This window comes from Malurus melanocephalus, unplaced genomic scaffold (genome assembly GCF_030028575.1).
Source record: "Malurus melanocephalus ecotype Western Australia unplaced genomic scaffold, MMel_1.1 scaffold_54, whole genome shotgun sequence".
NCBI classification, from domain to species: Eukaryota; Metazoa; Chordata; class Aves; order Passeriformes; family Maluridae; genus Malurus; species Malurus melanocephalus.
The window spans coordinates 61,092-82,652 of NW_026623286.1; the positions used below are offsets into that span (position 1 = coordinate 61,092).

The window sequence follows — 21,561 nt, forward strand, 5'->3', positions numbered from 1 at the left end:
AAAGCATTTTTCACTTCATAGTAAGAGCTAATTAGAACAGGCAAAGTATGGCAGCATTCTGCTGTATGCTGCTGATCTACAGCATCTGCTGATCTGAACATCTACAGCAGCTGCTGATGGGCATACTTGTGCCTACTGCCACTTCTCTAAAGAGGTCGTTTCATCTTTGGCCCCTATTTCTCTCTAAGCATGTATCTGGAAGGAAACACCTCAGACTGTACAATATTTACCTGTTTGTGACAACTGAATTACATTCTTGACACAGGAGGTGTCCGACAATACCACGAGTGGCTGGCATGGTTTTAAGAGCAGCGTTAATTCCTGAACTACGAGCAGAAAAAATGCATTAAATTATCAAGCAAAAAGTAAAGATTGTAAGAATATGGAAGTTTGCAAACCCACAGGGCCAAGTCTGCCGTGAAGGACATGAGCAGTATTAACCCTGTTCTACATCATATAACATGCTAAGAGTTGCAGTTTCACAAAGAAAATAAAACCTATCTTTTTATTTTTCACCTTTGGTAACTACATGAAAATGGCACATARAGCTCTATCTCACTACTGTTCCTTCTGACTTTAAATATTAACTGAAAAAGTTTTGGCTTTGGCTCCAGGCCATGGCAGAAAGCAGGTTTTTTCAGCTAACAAGGGCCTGGAAGTTTTAAAAGACCATGGAGGTTTTGAAAATATTCTTCCATGTTTGTAATAGTCAAATTACTGTATCATGGGCCAGATTGAAAGTGGCATTTTATGGATTCCTTTAAAAAAGTACTCTAAGTCTGTTTTATGACATACAAGCAGTTAATTAAGTATAAAGGCATAGTCTTTGTGATCTCTATGACATTTTCATTCTTCTGTAAAGGCCTTCCTGAGAAGGAGCTGAGATTTTTTTCCCAAAGGCAAAAGACCTGCTAATGTACTCTGCTCTTAACAACTGAAACTCCTCACCCCTGAGCTCTCACATCTTGCTAGCATGCATTCCTGCTCAGATTGTATTTTCATATGTTTTGACATGACAAAAGGCTGCTACTATTACTAATATAGTTACGTATACGTGCAGAAAGGGAAAAAACCAATACATACCATGAGCAAAAAAAATCCCACCTGAAGAAATTAATCCAACAGAGACACATGGACTCTAAAAAAGCCACCAAACCACTATCATGCATGGCAGACTTAAAGAGTTGTTATTCAGTTCTTCACAACTGGAGATACACAGAAAATATTTAATACCTGAACAGGTATGTATGATCTGCCTTATCTCCTTTGTGTTTTCCCAGTGCAGCAACTTCATCAAGAGTCACGTAACATTTTTTCCGTCGTACCCAGTCAAGCAAAACCAGTAGTAATCAAACAAGAAGTATCTGAGTATCCCTTCTGAAACGTCTCCCCAGCAAAAAAGGGGCAGCTCCTACTACAGAAAATGCCTTATTCAGATTCAAAATACAGTATTTCTCTATTTCATACACCAGCTTTCAGCTCACACAACTATAACAAGAACATCATCAGAGTTCAGATTGGCAGCAAAATCAAGGTCAAATCCTTTTTTTAACCATATTGCTGTGCTGTCCCACAGAGGAGGCAAACAGGTGGAATTTTTGTTAACTGAAACATCCTGTAATGATGTATTGAACGTATTGAATGCTGTAATTGAATTTAAATGCAAAATGTTTGGGGTTTTGAAGTGGACTATGTTAACATGCCTATGCTTCAGTAAAACCATAAATCCGCATGTTTTCAATCTGTACTTAATTTTGCATGTTTCATACCAAAGCCAGTAAAATAGCTTTTCAGCATGAAAAACTAYTTTATGCATGATTTCTGAATGAACTCAAGAAAGGTCTCACTCTTTTGAACACCTAATTGATCACTAACACTGAAGTCCAACAGATGCTAATTCACAGATGTATTTGAAAAGTGATACTCAACAAAGCAACATGAAGAGAAACGCAGACACTTGTTTCACTTGCTGACAGCTGAAAATCAACAGAAAAACAAAATTAAAATAAATACAGCAGTGCACCACACTACTACAGTGTATGCCAAATAGACAACAGAGGAATGACCATACATGGTCTTGGTCTAAGTCACACACAGAAAGACTGTTAAACAAGGATAGAGAGTTTCTCTCTAAGCAAGGGTGTGATTTACCTGTACTTCCCACTGAACTGTACAGAGGCATTTTAAGCTCAGAAAAGGAATTGCCTCCAGGACACCAAAGGACAGTGTGCAGCTTTCTGAAATACCCACAAGGCAACAGCACACTAACTGTCTGAATGCTGAAGGGCAAATTTCAAGAGACAGCTTCAAGGGAAGATTAACCATTGGCAGACACACTTAACAACCTGAAAAAGAATGCACCTCTCTCAGGGGGTGCTATACCTCTACATCCTCTGCTTCATGAAGGCAAAGGCCGTATTTCAAGTCCAAATGCCCAGCACTAGTTAGAGTATGATGCCTGTACTGGGAAGGGCTGAGCACACTCTGCTCTTTTGTCTGAAATTCAAGCCCATTCACTGATATGATACACTCCACCTCAATTCACTAAACTTGTGCTATATCCAAAGAAATCAGGGAACAGCAGCACTGCCACGCTGTAGCACCTTCCCAGTGAAACAGCACCTCTGTTTAATGGCGCTTGTAAGATTCCTTTACCGCAGGGACTTCTCAGAATATCATCCTTATTTTAAAATTCTGAACATAGCCTTCACAATTGAGAACTGACAGCAGACTACCTCTAATTCTGAAAACCATCCTCTGTGTGACCAGCAACAGTAAGAAACTTATTTTTGCAGAAAGTTCTACATTCTACATTGCACCTTGTATTTCAAATGTATTGTGTTTTATATGCAAAGTTAGGCATATGAGTATATGCAGTATGTGTTTAAGAATGACACCATCTCTTACTCCACACAGTGAAGAAACTTCCCAATTCTTAGCAGCCATTCGTAATTTCATTACAATTATGTTATTCATAATTTCATCATGTGCAATGTATAAACATAACATTCATACAGTATTATTACATTTGCATGATGTCATAAATAAAACCTGAATTAGAAAAAATGCACCTGACTCAAAGATAGTATTTTTGCAGTATTCTAACAATTTTCTCTTAGGTATTGATTTCTAATGTAATTTGTTATATCTAACCTATATTTGCTGGATTGGTTATTGCAGTTTTGCTTTCTTGAAGACACTTAGGAATAAATCTGGATACTACCAAATATACTCCCAAATAATGATACATTCTTTGTTCATCAATGCTATGATAGCCMCCATTGTAACTGTACCAGCTTAAGACATAAGACTTTGACTTAATTTTACAGCACAATATTATGCTAGGACATGATACTAAAGAAGCCTCTTCCCAGCTTCAGGCAACTATGTTGGTTATTGTCATGTAGCCTTGACAGTTCTGAAATTACTGTTACTGTACAGAAAAAGGCTTGTGTATTTTCATTTCCATCACTCTCTATGTAACACTGCAGCTACTTCTTTTTCTTTTCCTTAATATGATTATGCTTATAGGATACACCCCTTATGGATCTRGCTGTAAAATTTCCTGAAACACATAGAAACTTAACAATACATACAAAAAAAAGTCCACACTATTTCTTCCAACACAGAATTATCTCTATTACACTGCTTGGTCACCTTCCATTAGGTTCCCTGGTTAAAAGTGGTAAAGGAACATTGTGCAGACAATGAAATTCTGCAGACATTCACTAACCAGGCCTCCCAGCTCTTTCTCCCACAGTACTTGCCAATTGTGTGTGCTCCCACAACCACCTCAGGGTATTATTCCATGTTTTGTAGCCATGTTTCGTAGCTTTTCTTTAACAAAGCATATTACTGACTTTCTAAATAGTATCTCATCACTGACTAGAGCTAAACTCAGCCTGATTTATTAAGAACCACAGTCCAAACGGKGCAGATATCCTTTTCACCCAGAAAGAGAGGGACCACACAGGCCCTCCCACTGAAGACCTGTGTGTACCATTGTCAACATTAAAATATACAAGAGCCCAGACCAGCAGGATTTGCTTCCCTTGGAGCGGACTTCAGATTTGCCCTCTCAGTAACAGTGGCTCCCAGATCTAGATATCTCCGAATCTGCCTTTCAGCTTTAGTACAGAATTAAAGAGYTCCTTAGGTCCTATGGGTCAACTGCATATGGATGATAAACAGCAGTGGAAGTGGACTTGTGTCAGCCTATGAAAAATACAGAGGTGTTCCCATTATACCATTGTAGTGGGCAAAAAAGACAACAAAGAGGGAAACACCTATTAGCAACTAAAAAGGATCAGTTTTAACCACCACTCATATATCCATCATATATCAGCTGTTTGCAAGTTTCTATGCAGTACACACTACTGCATTTGTAAAACTCCAGTCACACGGGATTCAATTGTATCAATTCTTCTGTCTTTGAAAAAAAATGGAGAACTGCTGCAACCAGTAAAAGTGTACATGCACCTACATGACACCAATTTTCATAAATAGGAAATCCAAAAATTTATTTTAATTAGTCTGATATACTGAGGGTAGATAGCAAGTACTAAAGCTAATGACAGAAATTAAAATAGAATATTCAGCTTTCTGAAAACATGAAAAAATAATTCAGACCAAGCTGACAACTGTACACACTTTCAGGTTAAAAGATAAACCGGTTAAGTTCTAAACCATAAAGAGAATGCCACTCCAACCACATAATATCACCATGGTCATGCTATAAAGCACAGGCTGTCCCATTGTATACCTTCTAAATTTTACAGCCTTTGCATGCCCTAAGGGACCAGTCATTAAAAGGTCACTTCAGAAGTAAATTATCTTCTCCCTCATGGGAAGTTTCTACAAAGCAAAAACCTAACGCTGACACCTCCCCACAGCAGGGCATTTATTGTCTGTTCCAGAGAGGGCAAGCAGAGTTATGAATCTGATGGCAATAACAGAGGCACAAATCAGAAAACAGGAAAATGGGAGAATTGAATGGGAAAGCCTGAGAAGAATTCCTCTCTACCATGCACACTACAGCTCTAGCATAAGCACAAGTAATGGCACCAAACAAGGTTTCTCCTACCATGTATTTCCTTCTCTAAATATCTCTATAAAAGATGCTTCTGAAAACCAAAGTATGCTAGCAGAACGATTAAAATCCTAATTATCAAGAGCAAACCATACTTGAAACAGATGAGCTTGCACAGTAGGCAAATATTTTCAGGAAATCAAATTTCTATTAAAAAGGTCTTTCTTCTTGGTAAGCCAGCTATTTGGACAGATTTTCCTCATCAGAGTGAGATTCTAGGAACTCCCCCTTCTCCATAAAACTGGCATCCTTGATAGAACTGCCTCTTCTAGCAAAAAAAAAAAATAAGTAACTCTCTGATATAACTGCAACACTTTCCTGCATTTACTGAGCTCTTTATCACATGAAAACAACTTAGGGTGTGAAATACAAGCATGTAAATCCATTTCCTTTTCTCTCARAAGAAGCATGGCATTTTAAAGAACATCAAAAGGGCAAAATACTGTTTTTAGGTACCTCCCATATGTTCATTTATCATAATGTTAACGTTTAGTAATTGAGTAGACTTGAATAGGCAATACAATTCAATTACAACATGCATAAGTTTGAACATGGCAATCAACATCCTTCAGTTTGRACAATCTGCAAGTAGGCAGGACAAAGAAAGGGGGAAACACAAATTTGGTTCACGGTCCCACAGATAGGAAATACTCAATACAGTTCTGAGTAAAGTATTAAGGAAAACCAAACAAGCACTTACGTCAGACTTGGAGGACACATTTTCCTCCATGTCAGAATCACTGGGATCTACAATATCATTAAAAGGTGGCAGAGTAGGCGTCTTCCTTTCCAGTGCATCATTTTCAATTTTGACTCTCCCCACCTTGAGTTGAGATTTATCCTTTGTCTGCTTTTTGTCAGCTGAACAAGTAAGAATCAGTGGTGGGGCACTAGGAAAACTTTTAAATAATGAATCTGAATTGGGTTTTTTTCTTTTTCTTGCAGAAGATTCATCAGCATCCAGCATAGAGGGCCTTTTTGTGAGAGTTTTCTTTTCTTGCTGCTGCCCACATGTTATGGTAAGGATGGGGGTGTTTTCAGATTTTGGCTCCTTGGACATGGGTTTGGGTTCCTTGAAGGCCATCTTAGGAACCATTTTTTCATCTTTTAGTGGTTTGTTTTCTTTGGGTTTCTTAGAGGATTCTTTGGAAGATTTGTTATGTTCCCTGGAAGGTTCTTTGAAGGCACTTTTTTGTTCTTTTGAGTCTTTAGAAGCTTTTTCTTTGTGCTCCTTTGTTAATTTCTGAGTCTTTGAAAAACTGTTACTACTGCTGCTGCTATTTATGTTCAGAATCCTGGCTGGGTCCTGCAAAGAAGAGATGCAAAATTTTACTTAAAAAAAGAGAGAGAGAGAAAAAAAAAGGGAGAACCCTTAAATCCTCAAATGCAGACACAATATGAACACAGAATAAATATTAAAAACTTGGAACAGCAGGTGAGTAATCACAAATAGAAATAACTGTCGAAGAACAGGTAGAAATCCCAACATTTTGGCCAAAATATCTGTTAAAAACTGAGGGAATATAGGTTATCGCTGCTTGTAAATATCTGCAAGAAAAGTTAGTTTTTATCTTAGGCATTATACATGTCTTTTTTTAAAAATATAATATGTAATATTATAGTAGYCATCTGCAGCTAGAACTGGCAATAAAGGAACCATACGAGTCATATGAGATCCCTTCTTCTGAGGATTAGCACCTTGGAATTTTCTAAAGACAAGAACAGTTCCAGCATTGCCCACTTTCACTGAAAACCAGCAGTGAGCCCTAAGTATCTCAAAAACACCCAGTAGACTAACTGCACTGTTGTAAACCCTAAACACTTGTCACACTCTATATAAGACAAGGTCCATTTTTGTACTACGTCAAATCTGCAAAGTGACATTGCAATTTGCAGGMACCTGTGGTCAAGTTTACATTGCTTACTTTCTTCCCAGCTGATCTTAAGCATTTCTATCTGTCTATCAGCAAAGAACACCTGTGCTACTCTGACTGTTTTACTCAACTCCTCCTAAGATTTTGACCAACACAGCTCATCCTGTCTGGGTCAAAATCTGGGTCAAATCCCAAGGTCTGGGATACATGCTGGGAGCATACAGAACATATTGTAGGCAGGACAGGTGGCCAGAAAAGGCTAAAGGGCCATTATGCTGCCATGATCACCTGGAAATTGGCATCTCCTGCAGCAATCTTTGGCAGTTTCAGCAGAATCTTCTAATTAACAGGACTTACATAAACCACATCTCCAATCTGGAAGGTATAAAGCATCAGTTTATCAAAAAAGCCCTGTTTTTGAAGTTGATTCACTATCAGCTGGACTGCTCATGCTTTCATGTCTCCCACTGTGAAAAGGGATATGCCCACATTGTGATGGAGGAGGATAGATAGGCAACTGCATGCTCAGCTGTATTTTTTTATGGATCCCAAGTGGATGTATTAAGTTACAGGTCATACACTATGAAACCTTGTGATTTGAGAGGTGAATAAGTGAATTCACTTATAGWTTAGTCCAACCCTGTTTGTGGTGTTTGTTTTTGTGTTTCTCAATGAGCTCATGAAATTAAGTTTAAATCACAGAGCGTATTGTCCTGCAAATTTGAGACACAAATGGACTGTGAAAGCTCCTCAAAACACTTCTGTAACTACATAGAAAAAACTGTGTTGAACTGCATATGTTGCAGAGTTGGGTTCTGATTTCACACAAAATGTAATTCCCAATTTGGTTTAATGTTGAATAAGCAGTAACTTCTGGAAACCATTGCAAACCTCATTTGCTAACAAACATTAAGAACCTAATTAGGAAATGGAGCACTTAGGAGGGGTGGGAGAAGCAGAGAGACAGGGGCAGTTCATTAAATTTTATGAAGTCATTAAATTGAGCACATTGGCATGGACTTGTCAGTGTACTGTACTCCGAGTTTAGACTACAAATTTAGTACTAGTGATCATAAAAATGTGCATTATTCTCATTTCTAATTAAAAAATATTATGCCTATGGAAATAATGTGTCCATATTAAGCAAATGGACTAGAATTAGTCTCCAAGAAGCCTATTGCTCTCAAGAGGAAATGAGGAGGAAGATATTTAAAAGAATTCCTTTATCAAGCAAATTCAGATTTTTGTTGAATACAAACTTGTTTATTATTGAATAAAAACACTGGGGTGGAGGGGAGGGTGAAAAAAAAAAACCAAGAAAGAAAACAGTATTTTAAGAGCCTCCAAAAATACTGTGGGGTAGAGGATGAATYTACCTGCTTCCCACAAAAATGTATAAAACTTTCCACACTTCAATTTGGTCCAGCATATCAAATTGTTAYGATCAATGATATCAGAACAATCAGAAGCAGATGGAGAATTACAAAGCTCACTGGTTTAACAGCAAATGCCAAGTGGGAGAGAACAAAACAGTTTATGTTTTTTCTGGTCACACACAGGAATAAGAGCTTTTGTTTTATTTGTTTATAAAATAAACCTCATTTCACAACAGCTGACACTACAGTTCATTGCAAAAGACATAATCATCCCCCCAAAAAACCTAACCAAGCTGCTTCTCTATTCTGTGCATGTAGTATTTACATAATACAAACATGCATAGTAATACCACTGATTAAAGGAACACAAGTACCTGTACCCAGCCTGCAGCTATTCTTATATTCTGAAAAAATGCATAAAGTGAAAGATTTCATACATTTCTGCCAGACATCTGTATTTTCAAGATTAAAACTTTGTTTTAGAATCAAAACACTGGGGTTCACTGATATAATCGCCATTAAACTACATTAAAAAATCACTTTATAAAGACAAACATCTGTATTTAATACATATCTCACAAGACAATATGACGGAAAGCAAACTGACAGTCCTCCCTTACTTCATACTGTATTGCACTTTTCGTAAGTGTATGTTAAATCAAGAATACCACTGGTTTTACTGTTGTGACTCAAATTCTTATCTAACCATAAAGTTTATGTGATACTTTGMAGTGGCAAACAGATAAACATAAGGTTCTGGTTTTTCCATACTCCAGGTTAAAAACTGACCTCAAAGTTAACTGTGGTATTCACAGACAAAACAAACCAAAATTAGGCCAAGCWCATGAAAAGGCTATTGCTGCAGCAGAAAAATCCCAAAGTCCCCCACGTACAGACATCTGGAGTACACTTTTGGTACAAGCAACTTACATCCAAGAACTATCAGGTCTTTCCTGCAACTTTTATTCAAGAGGCATATTTAAATGGAATTTGGATACTGAAGTTATTCCATCACTGGGGTTACTCCAAATGACAAAAACAAAAATCTATTTGTACATTGGCTGGAAYTTTCCTACATTCCAGCCAGATCAGAAACACCGAAGACCAAAATTCAAGGCTTTTCAGCTCCAAGAACATATAATAAAAACCTTCAACTTTACTGTTACACTAAAACCAAGGCTATCTTGTATTTCCATTTCTCAAGAACAACTTATGATCCTAAGCAAGGCAAATATTTACAGCTCTTTCTTTATGAGATAAAAGAAGTACTCATTAATGTGTTCCAAATTGGACAGGATGAAGCAACGACTGCTGGGGAGAGAGGAAAAGTCAAATATCCACATGGACTTACAAGAAGCAGTGTATTGATAAATACACTATTAAAAATTCCAGGGATGGAATCCTGTAGATGTGATGCATGTCTAACCTCCTCAGGTTCGACTCACCTAATTTCATGCTACGAGCCAAACTCTTTGCAGATATTTGAGTCTTTTCAGCAAAAAATGAAGGATTCAAGCACTATATGGACAAGTGTAGCAAATACATGCTTCATCCTGCTTCACCCCAGCCACACTCCACACTTGCCAATTTTCCACAATTTTTCACATTTAGACAGGAGTTCCCTGTCTAAATACCGTTTGGAAAATGACACTTGCTTACAAAATCCCAGAGATTCAAGACTTACCATGGTGTATGGTTACAGCRCAGAGTGTTAGTACAGGACTCAGTATCATGTCTGTACCTCTTTGAAGTCCTTCTAGAGGTGTTTGGGTTGCTTATTCAGGCCAAGCCCCAGCATGCCTGCTTTGGCATGCAAAGCAAGACATGAGTGAATCAACATTACAGCCAACTCTTTAGAAGTGATTGGAAAATGAACCCCAGAGAGCTACCTACCAACATCACAAGAACCCCTMTTAGAGATGGTAAAGCATCAGAGTAACTCATGTTTGGTATCCAATTAGATGGAGATACATCCTAGTCGAACCAGCAGCACCTTTCTACAGCACCTGATGTAGCTAAGTGCTTTCCTTTGAGGCATTAAGCACTCATTTTTGCATGCCAAAGCAAGCACCTTCAGTTTAATCCTCAGATTATACCTCAGCTTCTCATTAGGAAAATAACCACACTTCCATATATTCTTTAAATGTGGCAAGACCACCTGCATTAGAGATTGTGAGGCACTGATGTACAATGCACACCAAGCAGAGATATGCCAAAGCACATTTTTTGCCCATCGTTTCTTATTATGTATCCCCTACTATCTTTTCTTAGGGTTACCCTTAATTCATTACTTGACACTTTTTGCAAGATAGGAGATTTGGCACACACAGGGAACATGAAAGTTATTAATAAAAATAAACATTGCCCCTTGCAGTACACACATTGCAAGATTAARTAATATATGTCAAATAAACAAGATATTACAAAAAGAAAATAAAAGCCCAAACAATTTAACAGAATGGAGAAAAGGCTTGTGTGGCATATCTTATGTGAATAAACAACATGCTCYTTATTTTCCCATATTTCAACCTCAAGAAATTATCTGCTGTTTCAGAAAGATCCATCTCTATTACTCAAGAGGTTCCTTGGACTATATCTTTTCAGCACATTCTAAACTGGGGATCCAATTTGATGTCCTAGAGACCAGTGACACATTGCCATCTTTGAAACATCTAAAAAAGAATTAACCTCTCAAATTTAAACAAAACTAAAAATTCTAAAGAACACAACTTCAAGTTTCACTCTATACAATTATCCATTAAAATGTTTAACAAATGAAATAATAGCAATAGTAGTAGTAATAATAATAATTATTATTACTACTCATATAATTATCATATTATCTAATACTCTTTACATTTCCATAGAGCATACTTCCGTCACTGTAATCCTCTAATACTACAAGAGAATATTACAATTCATTCTGGAAGAGAAGGAAAGTAATTGTGTATGAAGACTAGAGAACCTTCACTGGCATCTCCTCTCACAGCCATCCTTGTACTGGAGTATTTTCATGAGGCAAACAGTAGGTACAGCAAAGTAATGTTAAGACCTGCTATCACTGGTCTGCATTGAAAGATTGCAAAAACATGTAGAATTCTTTTTTTGTTTACATTAATATAATTCCCAAGATAAACACCACTGGCTCAACTATCTTCTCGTAAAATAAGTCTCACCTTTGGCCCATGAGATGATTTCTTCTTCACTTCAGAAAAAGACAGAGAGTTACTGGGAAGGCTGGGGAGATGAAGGCTCTGCCCTGAAGAAAACGATGTGCCATCTGACATTACCATCATCTGCCATAAGAGGAATAGCATGTGAATCAAACATTACCAACAAAAACAGAATCTCACCTGMCTAAGAACTAGCAAATCACATTGGAGAATAAAAGTCCAACAAACAATATCCATGTTTCTTTTCAAGAAGGGATAGTTTAATGAAATCACACAGGTAATTAATTTTCCCCAAGAGGAGTCTGTTTTGCCCATGACATTAACTGGTAAGCAACCTCCCTATCTGTATCCTGAYCCATGGTCCTTCCCAACCTACCTTCTCTCCCTGCCCTACTGAGGAGGTGGAGTGAGGTTTTAAAGTAAAAGCASTTTGTCTCTAATTTCAGCTTCTAACTTTGGCTTCTGTGTTATCTAGAATACAATAAATTGGTGGCCGGTAGGCAAGCAGCCAGTTTGCTATTCAAGAGGGTCTAGCTCCCTTTCTTGATTTTAAAGACTTAAATACAAACAGATCATTTCCAGAAACCACATGTAAATCAGCCATCACAAAGCAGTTACCTGACAAGTAAAGATTATTCCTTCCATCTGTGGGAAGCCCAGCTAAAATCTTGTCTTCTGCTCCAGGGCTACTGTGCCTGGATTTTATGATCCCTACCACAGCCATTCACTTATCTATTGTTTCAAAGCTCTAAATGCCAGAGACAGCTAACTTGCTGTCTGATGAGCCCTGCAAAGCTGGAGAGAAGATACAGAGCTTCACACATGCAAGGAAACATCCCTCTCTTTCCACARGTTCCCATGCACAAAGTGACACTGGTTTTTGGGATGTCCTGTGCGGTTACTCTTACTTCTTCAGATGACCAAAACATCATCTGAGTGAGGGGACAGGAATGAGTGACCCATCACATGCCTCATGCACATTACATCAAAAAAACTGGGAAATCAAGGATGTAGACATGTATATTCTGCATACTACCTCTCCAACTCAGGATGACATTTTATTGCCTACAGTTTCCTGAAGGTAGGATTTCAATTTAAAAAGAATTTTAAAAATATTTAAACACCAATCCAAATGAATCTTATTGCAGACCACTTTGCTCAAAAGTTATATAGTAGTCTGGGAATACTAAGAGACATGTCTAGGTAATAAAAATTAAGTTTTATCAGCTTGTTTTCAACACTGCAGCTAGATTCCAAAGCAGAGGAAGAAGGCAATTAAGCTGCTCTAAACCAAAGCCTGCCAAAAMCCAAAACTCTGAAAAATCATCTGTCCAAAAGCAACAACATTCTTCTTGCAATCATGGTAAGTTGATTGCAATTAGCTATTGAGAATTAYAATAAGTGATCCTTTAGCTGGACAAATACTTTTAAATCTCAGTTTGCCAAAGCCTTTGGTTGCATTCAGCTCTGCTGAATACAAGACAAGGCACAAGCTAACAAAGAACAACCAGCCACAAGGAAAATCTATAGCCACATGTGCATACTATAAACCTGCACAACAGGTAGAGAAAATACATGTCTCTATCACAATATTCTCTCACAGAGAATGTCAAATGTGTCACATAGTATTGTTCTTTAAGTCAAACTGCAGTATTTTTAAAACCACAAACTTAATACAACATACCATCTGCATAAAATCAAAGCCATTCAGAAAAAGCAAACTTGCCCATTAATTACAGAGTTTAAGCAGTTATTTTATTGCCCAAAGCAGTTCTGTTCATATATTCATATGATAAAACAATGCATATCCAYGTGGAAGAAAAACTTAGTCAGGAAGATCAGGGTTTGCCCTACCCTGAAATTAAAACCAAAGAAACAAAAACTTTGCCAAAAATTCTTTGCCCTAGGATTAGAAGTAGCCATTTTCTCCCTGAAGCATAGAAATCTGACTCACTGAAATAAACTCACTGAGGTTTAACCACTGCACAAATTTTCTTTCTACAATTCAGAAACATTCCACTTTAGAAATACGCATATATTATATGATTCACGATCATGAATAATGATCATGATTCTTAGAAAGCTGACATTTTTTTGAAAGTGTATGGACTTCCCAGACATCTCAGTTTCTGGCAAGTATTTGGACCATTAACAGTTTCAATATTACAGAGTGTTTCAAAACAGGATGACAATACAGAAAGATTTAGAGGGATAGGATGAACAGCCTTAGTGCCATTGTGAAGTCTGATTCAGCAAATCTAGTTACACACAGGAGAAAATAAATTCCATACTGGTTTCAGAAAACAAAGTTTGGACATACCAAACCACAAACCTTTAAAATTTCAGTGTATTGAATCCTGCAGACTGTTATTTCATAATAAACCCTATAAAAATGGCAACTGTAAATTCAAATTTTTAACATGATTAACRACACATGCTGTAAGCTGGAACTTCAGTTCACACTACAGACTACACAATTTTTAAAGGTGACAAAAAGATGACAAAAGAACAAAAAGTCTCTCATAAAATTAACTCTTTGGCCCTATGATAAAAAMCACAAACCCTTCTTACAAACAGAACTCTGACAGAAAAAATATATGCTCCTCATTGAAGTCCCTTGTATCAGATAAAAATTACTTCAATCTCTCAAAGAAAGAAATTCATATTAACACTAAGCAACTCTCTAGGAACACTCCAGTATGTTTGTTTTCTTTGTCAAGATTATCCACGTAAAAAGCCCTGTATTACCAACATCTTTTTGAATTAAGACATATTTCCATTTTGGCTAAATTAAGGAAAGTGACAACTAYACCTCCAGTTCAAGTTAACTGAAAGATCTCAGCTGACAGAATTACAGCAATTTCTGCAGTGGGTAATTGCCCTTTGTCCCCTCATCAGTCAAACAGAATCACAGGCTGGCAGCAGCTACACTTCCACCAGCTTTCACCTTGCTTCTACCACACCGGGAATTCACATTGCTTGACTGTGGGTGCGTCCCTGTATGTGGCCCTATCCAGCCAAGACCACACCAAAAATGGAAAAGATGGGAATAAGGATATCACAGCAAGACAAYACTACTGCAGCAAGAATGCGAGCTCACTGATTGCATAGCAATCTCCAGCACAGCCTATTTGCACTTTTTTCACTTGTTCCTCCTTCCTGCCTTGCAAAGTTTTCTGCTATCTTACAGTGGTACACCTCAAGAGACAGGGGACACGGCTGCAGCCCATGCTTGAGCCAGGCAGCCAAGAACACCTGCAGCTGGCACTTGTCTGCACCCACAATGAATCACTTCAGTACAAAACCCAGGAACATGACTAATTCTTCTCCTTAGTCCCATCTAAAGTCAACAGCTCAGTGGGATCAGCCAGACTGGTAGAACAAAACATTAAAATTAACATTAAATACTGATATCAACAACCAAGGTGAGACAACAGCAGTCTTTAAACAAGTCAGAGTAAACAGCCATATAACCCCACTCTGGATTCACCAATATGCAAACCAGTAAGTTCAAGTTACAGTTTTGCTGTTCCCTCAAAGATTTTGCTTGACTATATTGAATTACATCATTGCTTGTCTTTCATGGAGCAAATGGTGTCAGTAATAGAATGTGCAAAAGCAGGGCATTAGTTGGGCTTGTTCACAAATATTTTAAGTGTTTTTTAAAAGGGTGAATTAGAATACCTGGTACTGGATAAGCACTAAAAATKAGACCAAGAGAGAACAATTAGTTTCACAGTTTAATACCAGGGTACAAATAACAAAGGAATTGCAGAACAGGCTGGGCAAAGGAATATGTCAAGGGAGGTGATTTTCCAATTCTACTCTGCGCTGGTGTGGCGTCACCTTAAGTCCTGAGTGCAGCWGTGGCACCTCAGCACAAAAAGGACATCATCAGACAATTAGAGTGTGTACAGAGGAGGGYATCAAACATGGTGAAAGGCAGCTGACACCACTTGACTTGTTCTGCTTGAGAGCAGAAGGCTGAGGGATGACTCCACCACAGCCTACAACTTCCTTGAGAGGGAGCTGCTGATCTCTCTCATATAACTTAACTTCTCTGCTGGTAGTGGKATCTTGCCTCTAGTTCACTAAAATCTTACTTCACTAGCCTTCAGCTGTTGAGCTTGTATTTAAAACCTTTGTCCATCAGTTGCTTTAAATAAAAGACAACTTCCTGGGCAAAGACAAAAGAAAACCTAGTTTTTGCCCAAGAAAATGCACAGAAGTAATCCAGATTATTTGGTAGGAATAATCARCCTGAAGTGAACCAGTTTCCATAACATCTCCTTGCGTGGCTCTGGGTTGCTGCACCCCGTGTCATTAGAACCATGGAATGGTTTGGGTTGGAAGGCACATTAAAGATCATCTTGTTCCAATCCCCTGGCTGTGGACAGAGAGAACTTTCACTACATCAGGTTGCTCAAACTCCCATCCAAGCTCCCAGGAATGGGGTATCCACAATTTCTCTGGGTAACTTGTTCCAGTGCCTCCCCATCCTCACAGTAAATAATTGCTTCCTATGTCTAAACTTACTTTCTTTCAGTTTGAAGCCATTCTCCCTTATCCTATCAATAGCTGCATTTCTAAGAGGTTTCTCTCAGAGCATTTCTAAGGGCCAATTTGCCATTCAAGACAACTGAGTCCTATGGAAAGAAAAACTGCTGTGCATTTCATTTAAATAGTTCCATGCACTTCTGAACAAAGGAATGGGTCAGGGAACAACTGTGCACTACCAACTGCCATAACAGAATTAGGAARCCTCTTCCATTATTCCTCTTCCAGMAATTTGGAGAAAATTATGAGACTRTAATATCTTGTGAAYTTGAATAGTGTGAACTAAAACCACTAACAACTGATTCAGAAGTCTCCTTACAAAAAAACCCTGACATTTTGAAGACAACATTCATTGACCCATGCATGTTTGACAACTTGGAGTACCCATGTAYCCAACAAGAACAACTCACTTTCAAAACAAAACCTTGTTTTTCATGTCCTTATAACATGAAGAATAAGGAACAGTCTTAAAATGTTCCAGAAAGCTGCTCTTCTTTTATGGAGAATTTCTACAAATGCACACAACCCYAAGGTGCTACACTGGGCCAGGGCAACCTCTACTACCAATCTAGGCTGGAGATGAACAGATGGAGAGCTGCCCTGCTGAGAAGGACTTGGGGGTGCTGGTGAAGGAGAGGCTGGACGTGACCCAACCAGAAAGCCAARTATGTCCTGGGCTGCATCCAAAGCAGCGTGGGCAGTAGGGGAGGGAGGGTATTGTGCCCCTCTGCTCTGCTCTGCTGAGACCCCACGAGGAACACTGCACCCAGCTCTGGGGTCCCAACACAGGAGGGACAGGGACCTGTTGGAGACAGTCCAGAGAAGGGACACCAACGTGATTAGAGGAATGGTGCACCCTTCCTGTGAGGACAGGCTAAAAGAGTTGGGGCTGTTCAGCCTGGAGAAGAGAAGCTCTTGGGAGTTTACAGCAACCTTTCAGTACCTAAACAATGGCTATATGAGAGCTGGAGAACAACTTTTTTAGCAGGTCCTGTTGCAATATGACAAGGCATAATAATTTTAAACTTCAATAGAATAAATTTAGACTAGCTATAACAATGAAATTTTTTACAATGAAGGTTATGAACCACTAGAACACATTACTCAGAGAGGTGGTGGATGTCCCATCCCAGGGAATACTGCAGATCAGGTGGATAGGGCTCTGAGCAGCACAATCTAGTTGGAGCTGTCCCCCTTAGATAACCTGTAAAGGTTCCTTCCAACCCAAACTATTCTATGATCATGCCAACCCGATGCACAGGAGTCACAGATCTACCACCCATACATACAAACACAGTCAGAAACTCCATGAGCTGCCACAGGCCCAGACCAACACAATTTCCTTACTAATGCACCTAAGAGCTCCTGCAGTGGATGAGCCACTACCAAAAATCTGCTTCATGTCTCCTAGTTTTTCCTTTTCCTGAATGAAAGGAGGCCATCAATAAAGCTGCAATAATCAGATCCACAGCAAGGTATCTCTTGCAATTCCATGTACTGAGCTGGTCATCAAAGAACACCCTCATATAGCATATTCAGAATGGGCAGTCAGCTTTGCCACAGTGTGCTGCAGAAAAATTTCAACATAATTTTCAGTAAAAGCTATGAGATACCAGTTAGAATGCTGGAAAAAATGAACCCTTACTAAAACATTTCTGCAGCACTCATTAATTAYACTCATCATACATCAATAGCTGGACCTCTTTGTGTGGCTCTGGGCTGCCACATCCTGTGTCATTTTACTGTGAAGAACAGGTTCCTATAAATCACTTCTTTCAACATTTAACAATACATCTGAAATACAGGGGGAAAGCAGTAATGATTTTAAATTACCAGAGCAACATTAATAGCTTAAGTCATGATGACGAAAAATCAGAGGACCCCAGCACAAACAACTCAATTTGGGTATSTGGACCCAGATTTTGAAATTCAAGTGGATAACACACTGCTAAGAAAACATAGCAGTAATACAAGTCGGATTGAAATTTCAAAATATAAATAATTAGCTAAAAAATACAGTCATCCTAAACAACTATTATTTGTATTTAAACCAACACAAAAAGTTTTTTTAATTATTTGCTTGAAAGTAAAGCAATACGTARTTTAAGAAAATTCAATTACTTAAATATGAAAAGCAAAAGATTAAAAATAATCTCTTCCCTGGAGCAGCATTATACCCAAGGCTGGTTCTGGGGAGAAGCCAACTATTCCAACTGACACAGAGGAATTTGCCAGGAAAGAGGGAGGATGGAGAAAAGAGGGAAATCCCCATGATTTCACTGTCATTACATGGATTATGMGCATAGATTTTAAAACTGGCACTATGCAGGCATCCATGCTGACTGAGAGGACATTTCTCAACTGTTGAAAATAAAACCACAAAGATCTGAAAAAACCTCAAACAACACAATGCAGTGGGTTTGGCAAAATGTGAGTTTTTACCTTGATAATTTTCTCTGAAAATTGCACCCCTCTCAGAATAATTCTTTGTCTCTCTGACTCATTAACAGATTAACTGTCTTTAAGCAAAGCAGCAGGGCTCTTGTATTTCCTAATGAATTTTACAGAAAGCAATAATAAAGGACTCTGTCACTAAACAGAGTCATTACTACTCCAAAAGTACCAATTTCTTGCATCCTCTACACATGAAACCTCAAACTCTACCATTAATAGCCATTTGCATTTGTAATAAGGCAATGAATTTTACTGTTTTTTCCACAGTGGTAGCTGCTCTCTAAGACATAGATAAAAGACCTTTTCTTTCAGGAAAGAAAATTCACCCATTAAATTTTTTCTATATACTCCTGGATTAAACAACTAATTTTGAGGTCTCCTGCCMAAAAGGTGGAAATGTTAAACTTCCAATTAAACTTCCAAAACAACACATTTTTATTTCCCTATTTGCAGTTATGAGAGAGAGGGCTGTATCAAACCGCTATCTTAATGTAGACTGAAAATACTTACACTATCTTTTCCTGCAAGAACTGAGTATTTTTTATACAAAAGAACTGAGTATTATTTATACAAAAGTATTTTGTAATCTCACATTCAAACAAGTAATGCCAGAGTCTTTTTTCCCAGTGGCATAACTTAATTCTAAAATGTTAGGCAGCTGTCATTCAGCATCTTCAAAATTAATTTGTTTCTACTCTACTGAACAGARTGGGTGTAATTTTCAATTTTTTCTTTAAGTTGGAAAACATGCAAGCCAAAAAAMCAGTAGAATTAGTGCTACTGTCAACACCAAATACATAAAGGAACCATGCTCTATYTGTAAGTGTTTTCACTGGGATTCAGCATCCAAAATCTACCTCAAACTGAAATTTTGTTTCTTAATTACTGTAATTTCTGAAWGTCATGTCTCTTCTGAAATCCATATGCAAAAATAACAGTACCACCTCTTCTTCCTCAGGCTCTCTGATGTTTTGAAGCTGAAACTGATCACAAAATGTAACTGAAAAATCTAGGAAGGAATGACCACAWAAGAGTCAATGCTTACTGGTGTTTACATGATCAAAACTTGAATCCTACTGTACCTACTCAAGCATAACTTTGTGCTGTTCCTAGAGGAGGAACCGTGTAGGAGACTACATGTATAGTTCTGTCACTACCAGTAGCTTGATGAGACAAGGAGTAACCAACAGCCATCATCTTTATCCAGGGTATCCTTGGGGATCTCAAGCAGCAGGTTGCTAATTCACTTGACCATACATGGTAGCTGATGAGGTACTACACCGAGTAAATGGTGCAAAAAATTCTCAGTGTTATCACTTCCGCATGAAACCTGTGCAAAAGGATTCTCATTCAGAATATATATACAAAGATACAGACTATAAACAATTAATTGGTTGGTTGGTTTAATTTCTCCAGTGTACTCTTGAAAATACTTTATTTCTTCTGCAAACATTTCTTTTTTTTATTAAGAGAATAAGGCAAACTGAAAATAGGTGAATGGTAGAGATGGACCTCAGCATAACAAAATCTTTTCAAGGGGTTGCAGGAAGTTCAGTGCCAAAAATGTATTTCTGAAGTGGAAAACTTTGCCAATTGGATACAGCCTAAGACTGAACCAAAGGTTTCTATTCACCTTCCTGATTAGAGAATCTCTGAAGCCAAATCAAATCCTATTTCTAAAGGGCTGAAAAACTAGTTGTCCCTTGGAAGAGAAATCAGCAAACTGGTGACCTAATAATGAAGACTGACTGCACATTTATGCTTCAGTTCTGGTGATATCAAATAAAGGGCTAAAATACAAATATTCCACAGAGCTAATCTACATGACTGCTACCACACTAAACGTTCTGTTTGCCTTAACAGAAGTAGCCACAGTGGCACTGCAAAGGTGTGCTCCAGAACTCTAACCTTTTAATTATTTGTGATATCCCAAAGTTGCTCTTAGAGGATAGCCAGTCAAACCTAACTGGACATAAAGGATAGAGAAAGGTAATAAAACTTTCTTAGCTTGAAARCCAGAAGAACAGTGACTGAAGCAAGTGACTTCATCTAGTTCATGTTTGGAATGCTACAACATATAGGTGTGAGGGAAAAAGAGAGTTGAGAGCATCCAAGAGATAATTCAAGGAATCCACTGCAAAACACAAACATGGAAGCAAGGCTGTACTGAATATGGCAGCACACAGGTACAAGGTGAACCTGCATTTTTCCCTGCAGAAGGACATACTATTTATAATATGCATATATTCATGCAAATGAGAAATAATCATGTTTAGTAGTTCATGAGAAAAACAAATCAGATCTGGGTTTCAAGGTGCATAGAAATCAAGCAATTTAGACCACTACTTAAAAGCATGTAAGCAAAAGCCCACCACATYAAAAAACTTTACTCAATGCTACCACACAGTGTTCTACATTAATTTGGTATCTCATTCATTTTGAAGGACATGAGCTTCATTTTGCCAGACTCCTTGCCTATCAAAATTCTTAACAGCAACTTGTTACTGTTATTTCTTTTTCTTGAAGATAGTTATAAGCTAGAAGAATTAATTGTTTTGACTTATTTGTAGGTGCAAAACCTATCTCATGCTTRATTATTCTATAAATGCTTTTCTCCRCCTAAAGCATGGAAGTTACAAGTGAGTTAATATTTGGTGTAGAATAGACAACAGAATGAATTCACACACTTGGAAATGAAAGCTTTTCAGGGTTTCTACAGGAGCTGAAGAAAAGCCCATTTCCAGAATTTCAAAATGTAATAGAYTTTTCAAAACCAGGAGATGTAAGCTTTCACAGAAACTTTAGTGACTAGACTGACAGAATACTATTACATTATTTCTGTCAAGCTGATCAGATAAACTCCCAGGTCAGAAAGTCCATAGAGGATGCAGAAAACACTTGTATCTTCATGTGAAGGCATTAATTTCTTGGAAAGAAACTGGGGGAATGGAGAAAAATCATGCAGTCTGAAGCATCCAGAAGACAAAAGACAATGATGTAATGCATTTAACAATGACCACGCTGATACATTCAGGGAA

At 38.0% G+C, this 21,561-nt stretch overlaps 1 protein-coding gene across 4 annotated transcripts in view; it reads right to left on the minus strand.

Annotated features, from left to right (window-relative positions):
• The window catches only part of MLLT3 (MLLT3 super elongation complex subunit), a 118,148-nt gene that overhangs the window by 30,890 nt on the left and 65,697 nt on the right, over window positions 1-21,561 (minus strand). For 2 of the 4 annotated variants that reach the window (XM_057365537.1, XM_057365535.1), the window contains 2 exons: window positions 11,516-11,635; window positions 5,790-6,395 (listed from right to left, as the gene is read on the minus strand). In XM_057365537.1, the coding sequence (XP_057221520.1) occupies window positions 5,790-6,395; window positions 11,516-11,635 (726 nt within the window). The remainder of the gene's footprint in view (window positions 1-5,789; window positions 6,396-11,515; window positions 11,636-21,561) is intronic. The other 2 variants (XM_057365538.1, XM_057365536.1) reach the window with 1 other exon arrangement.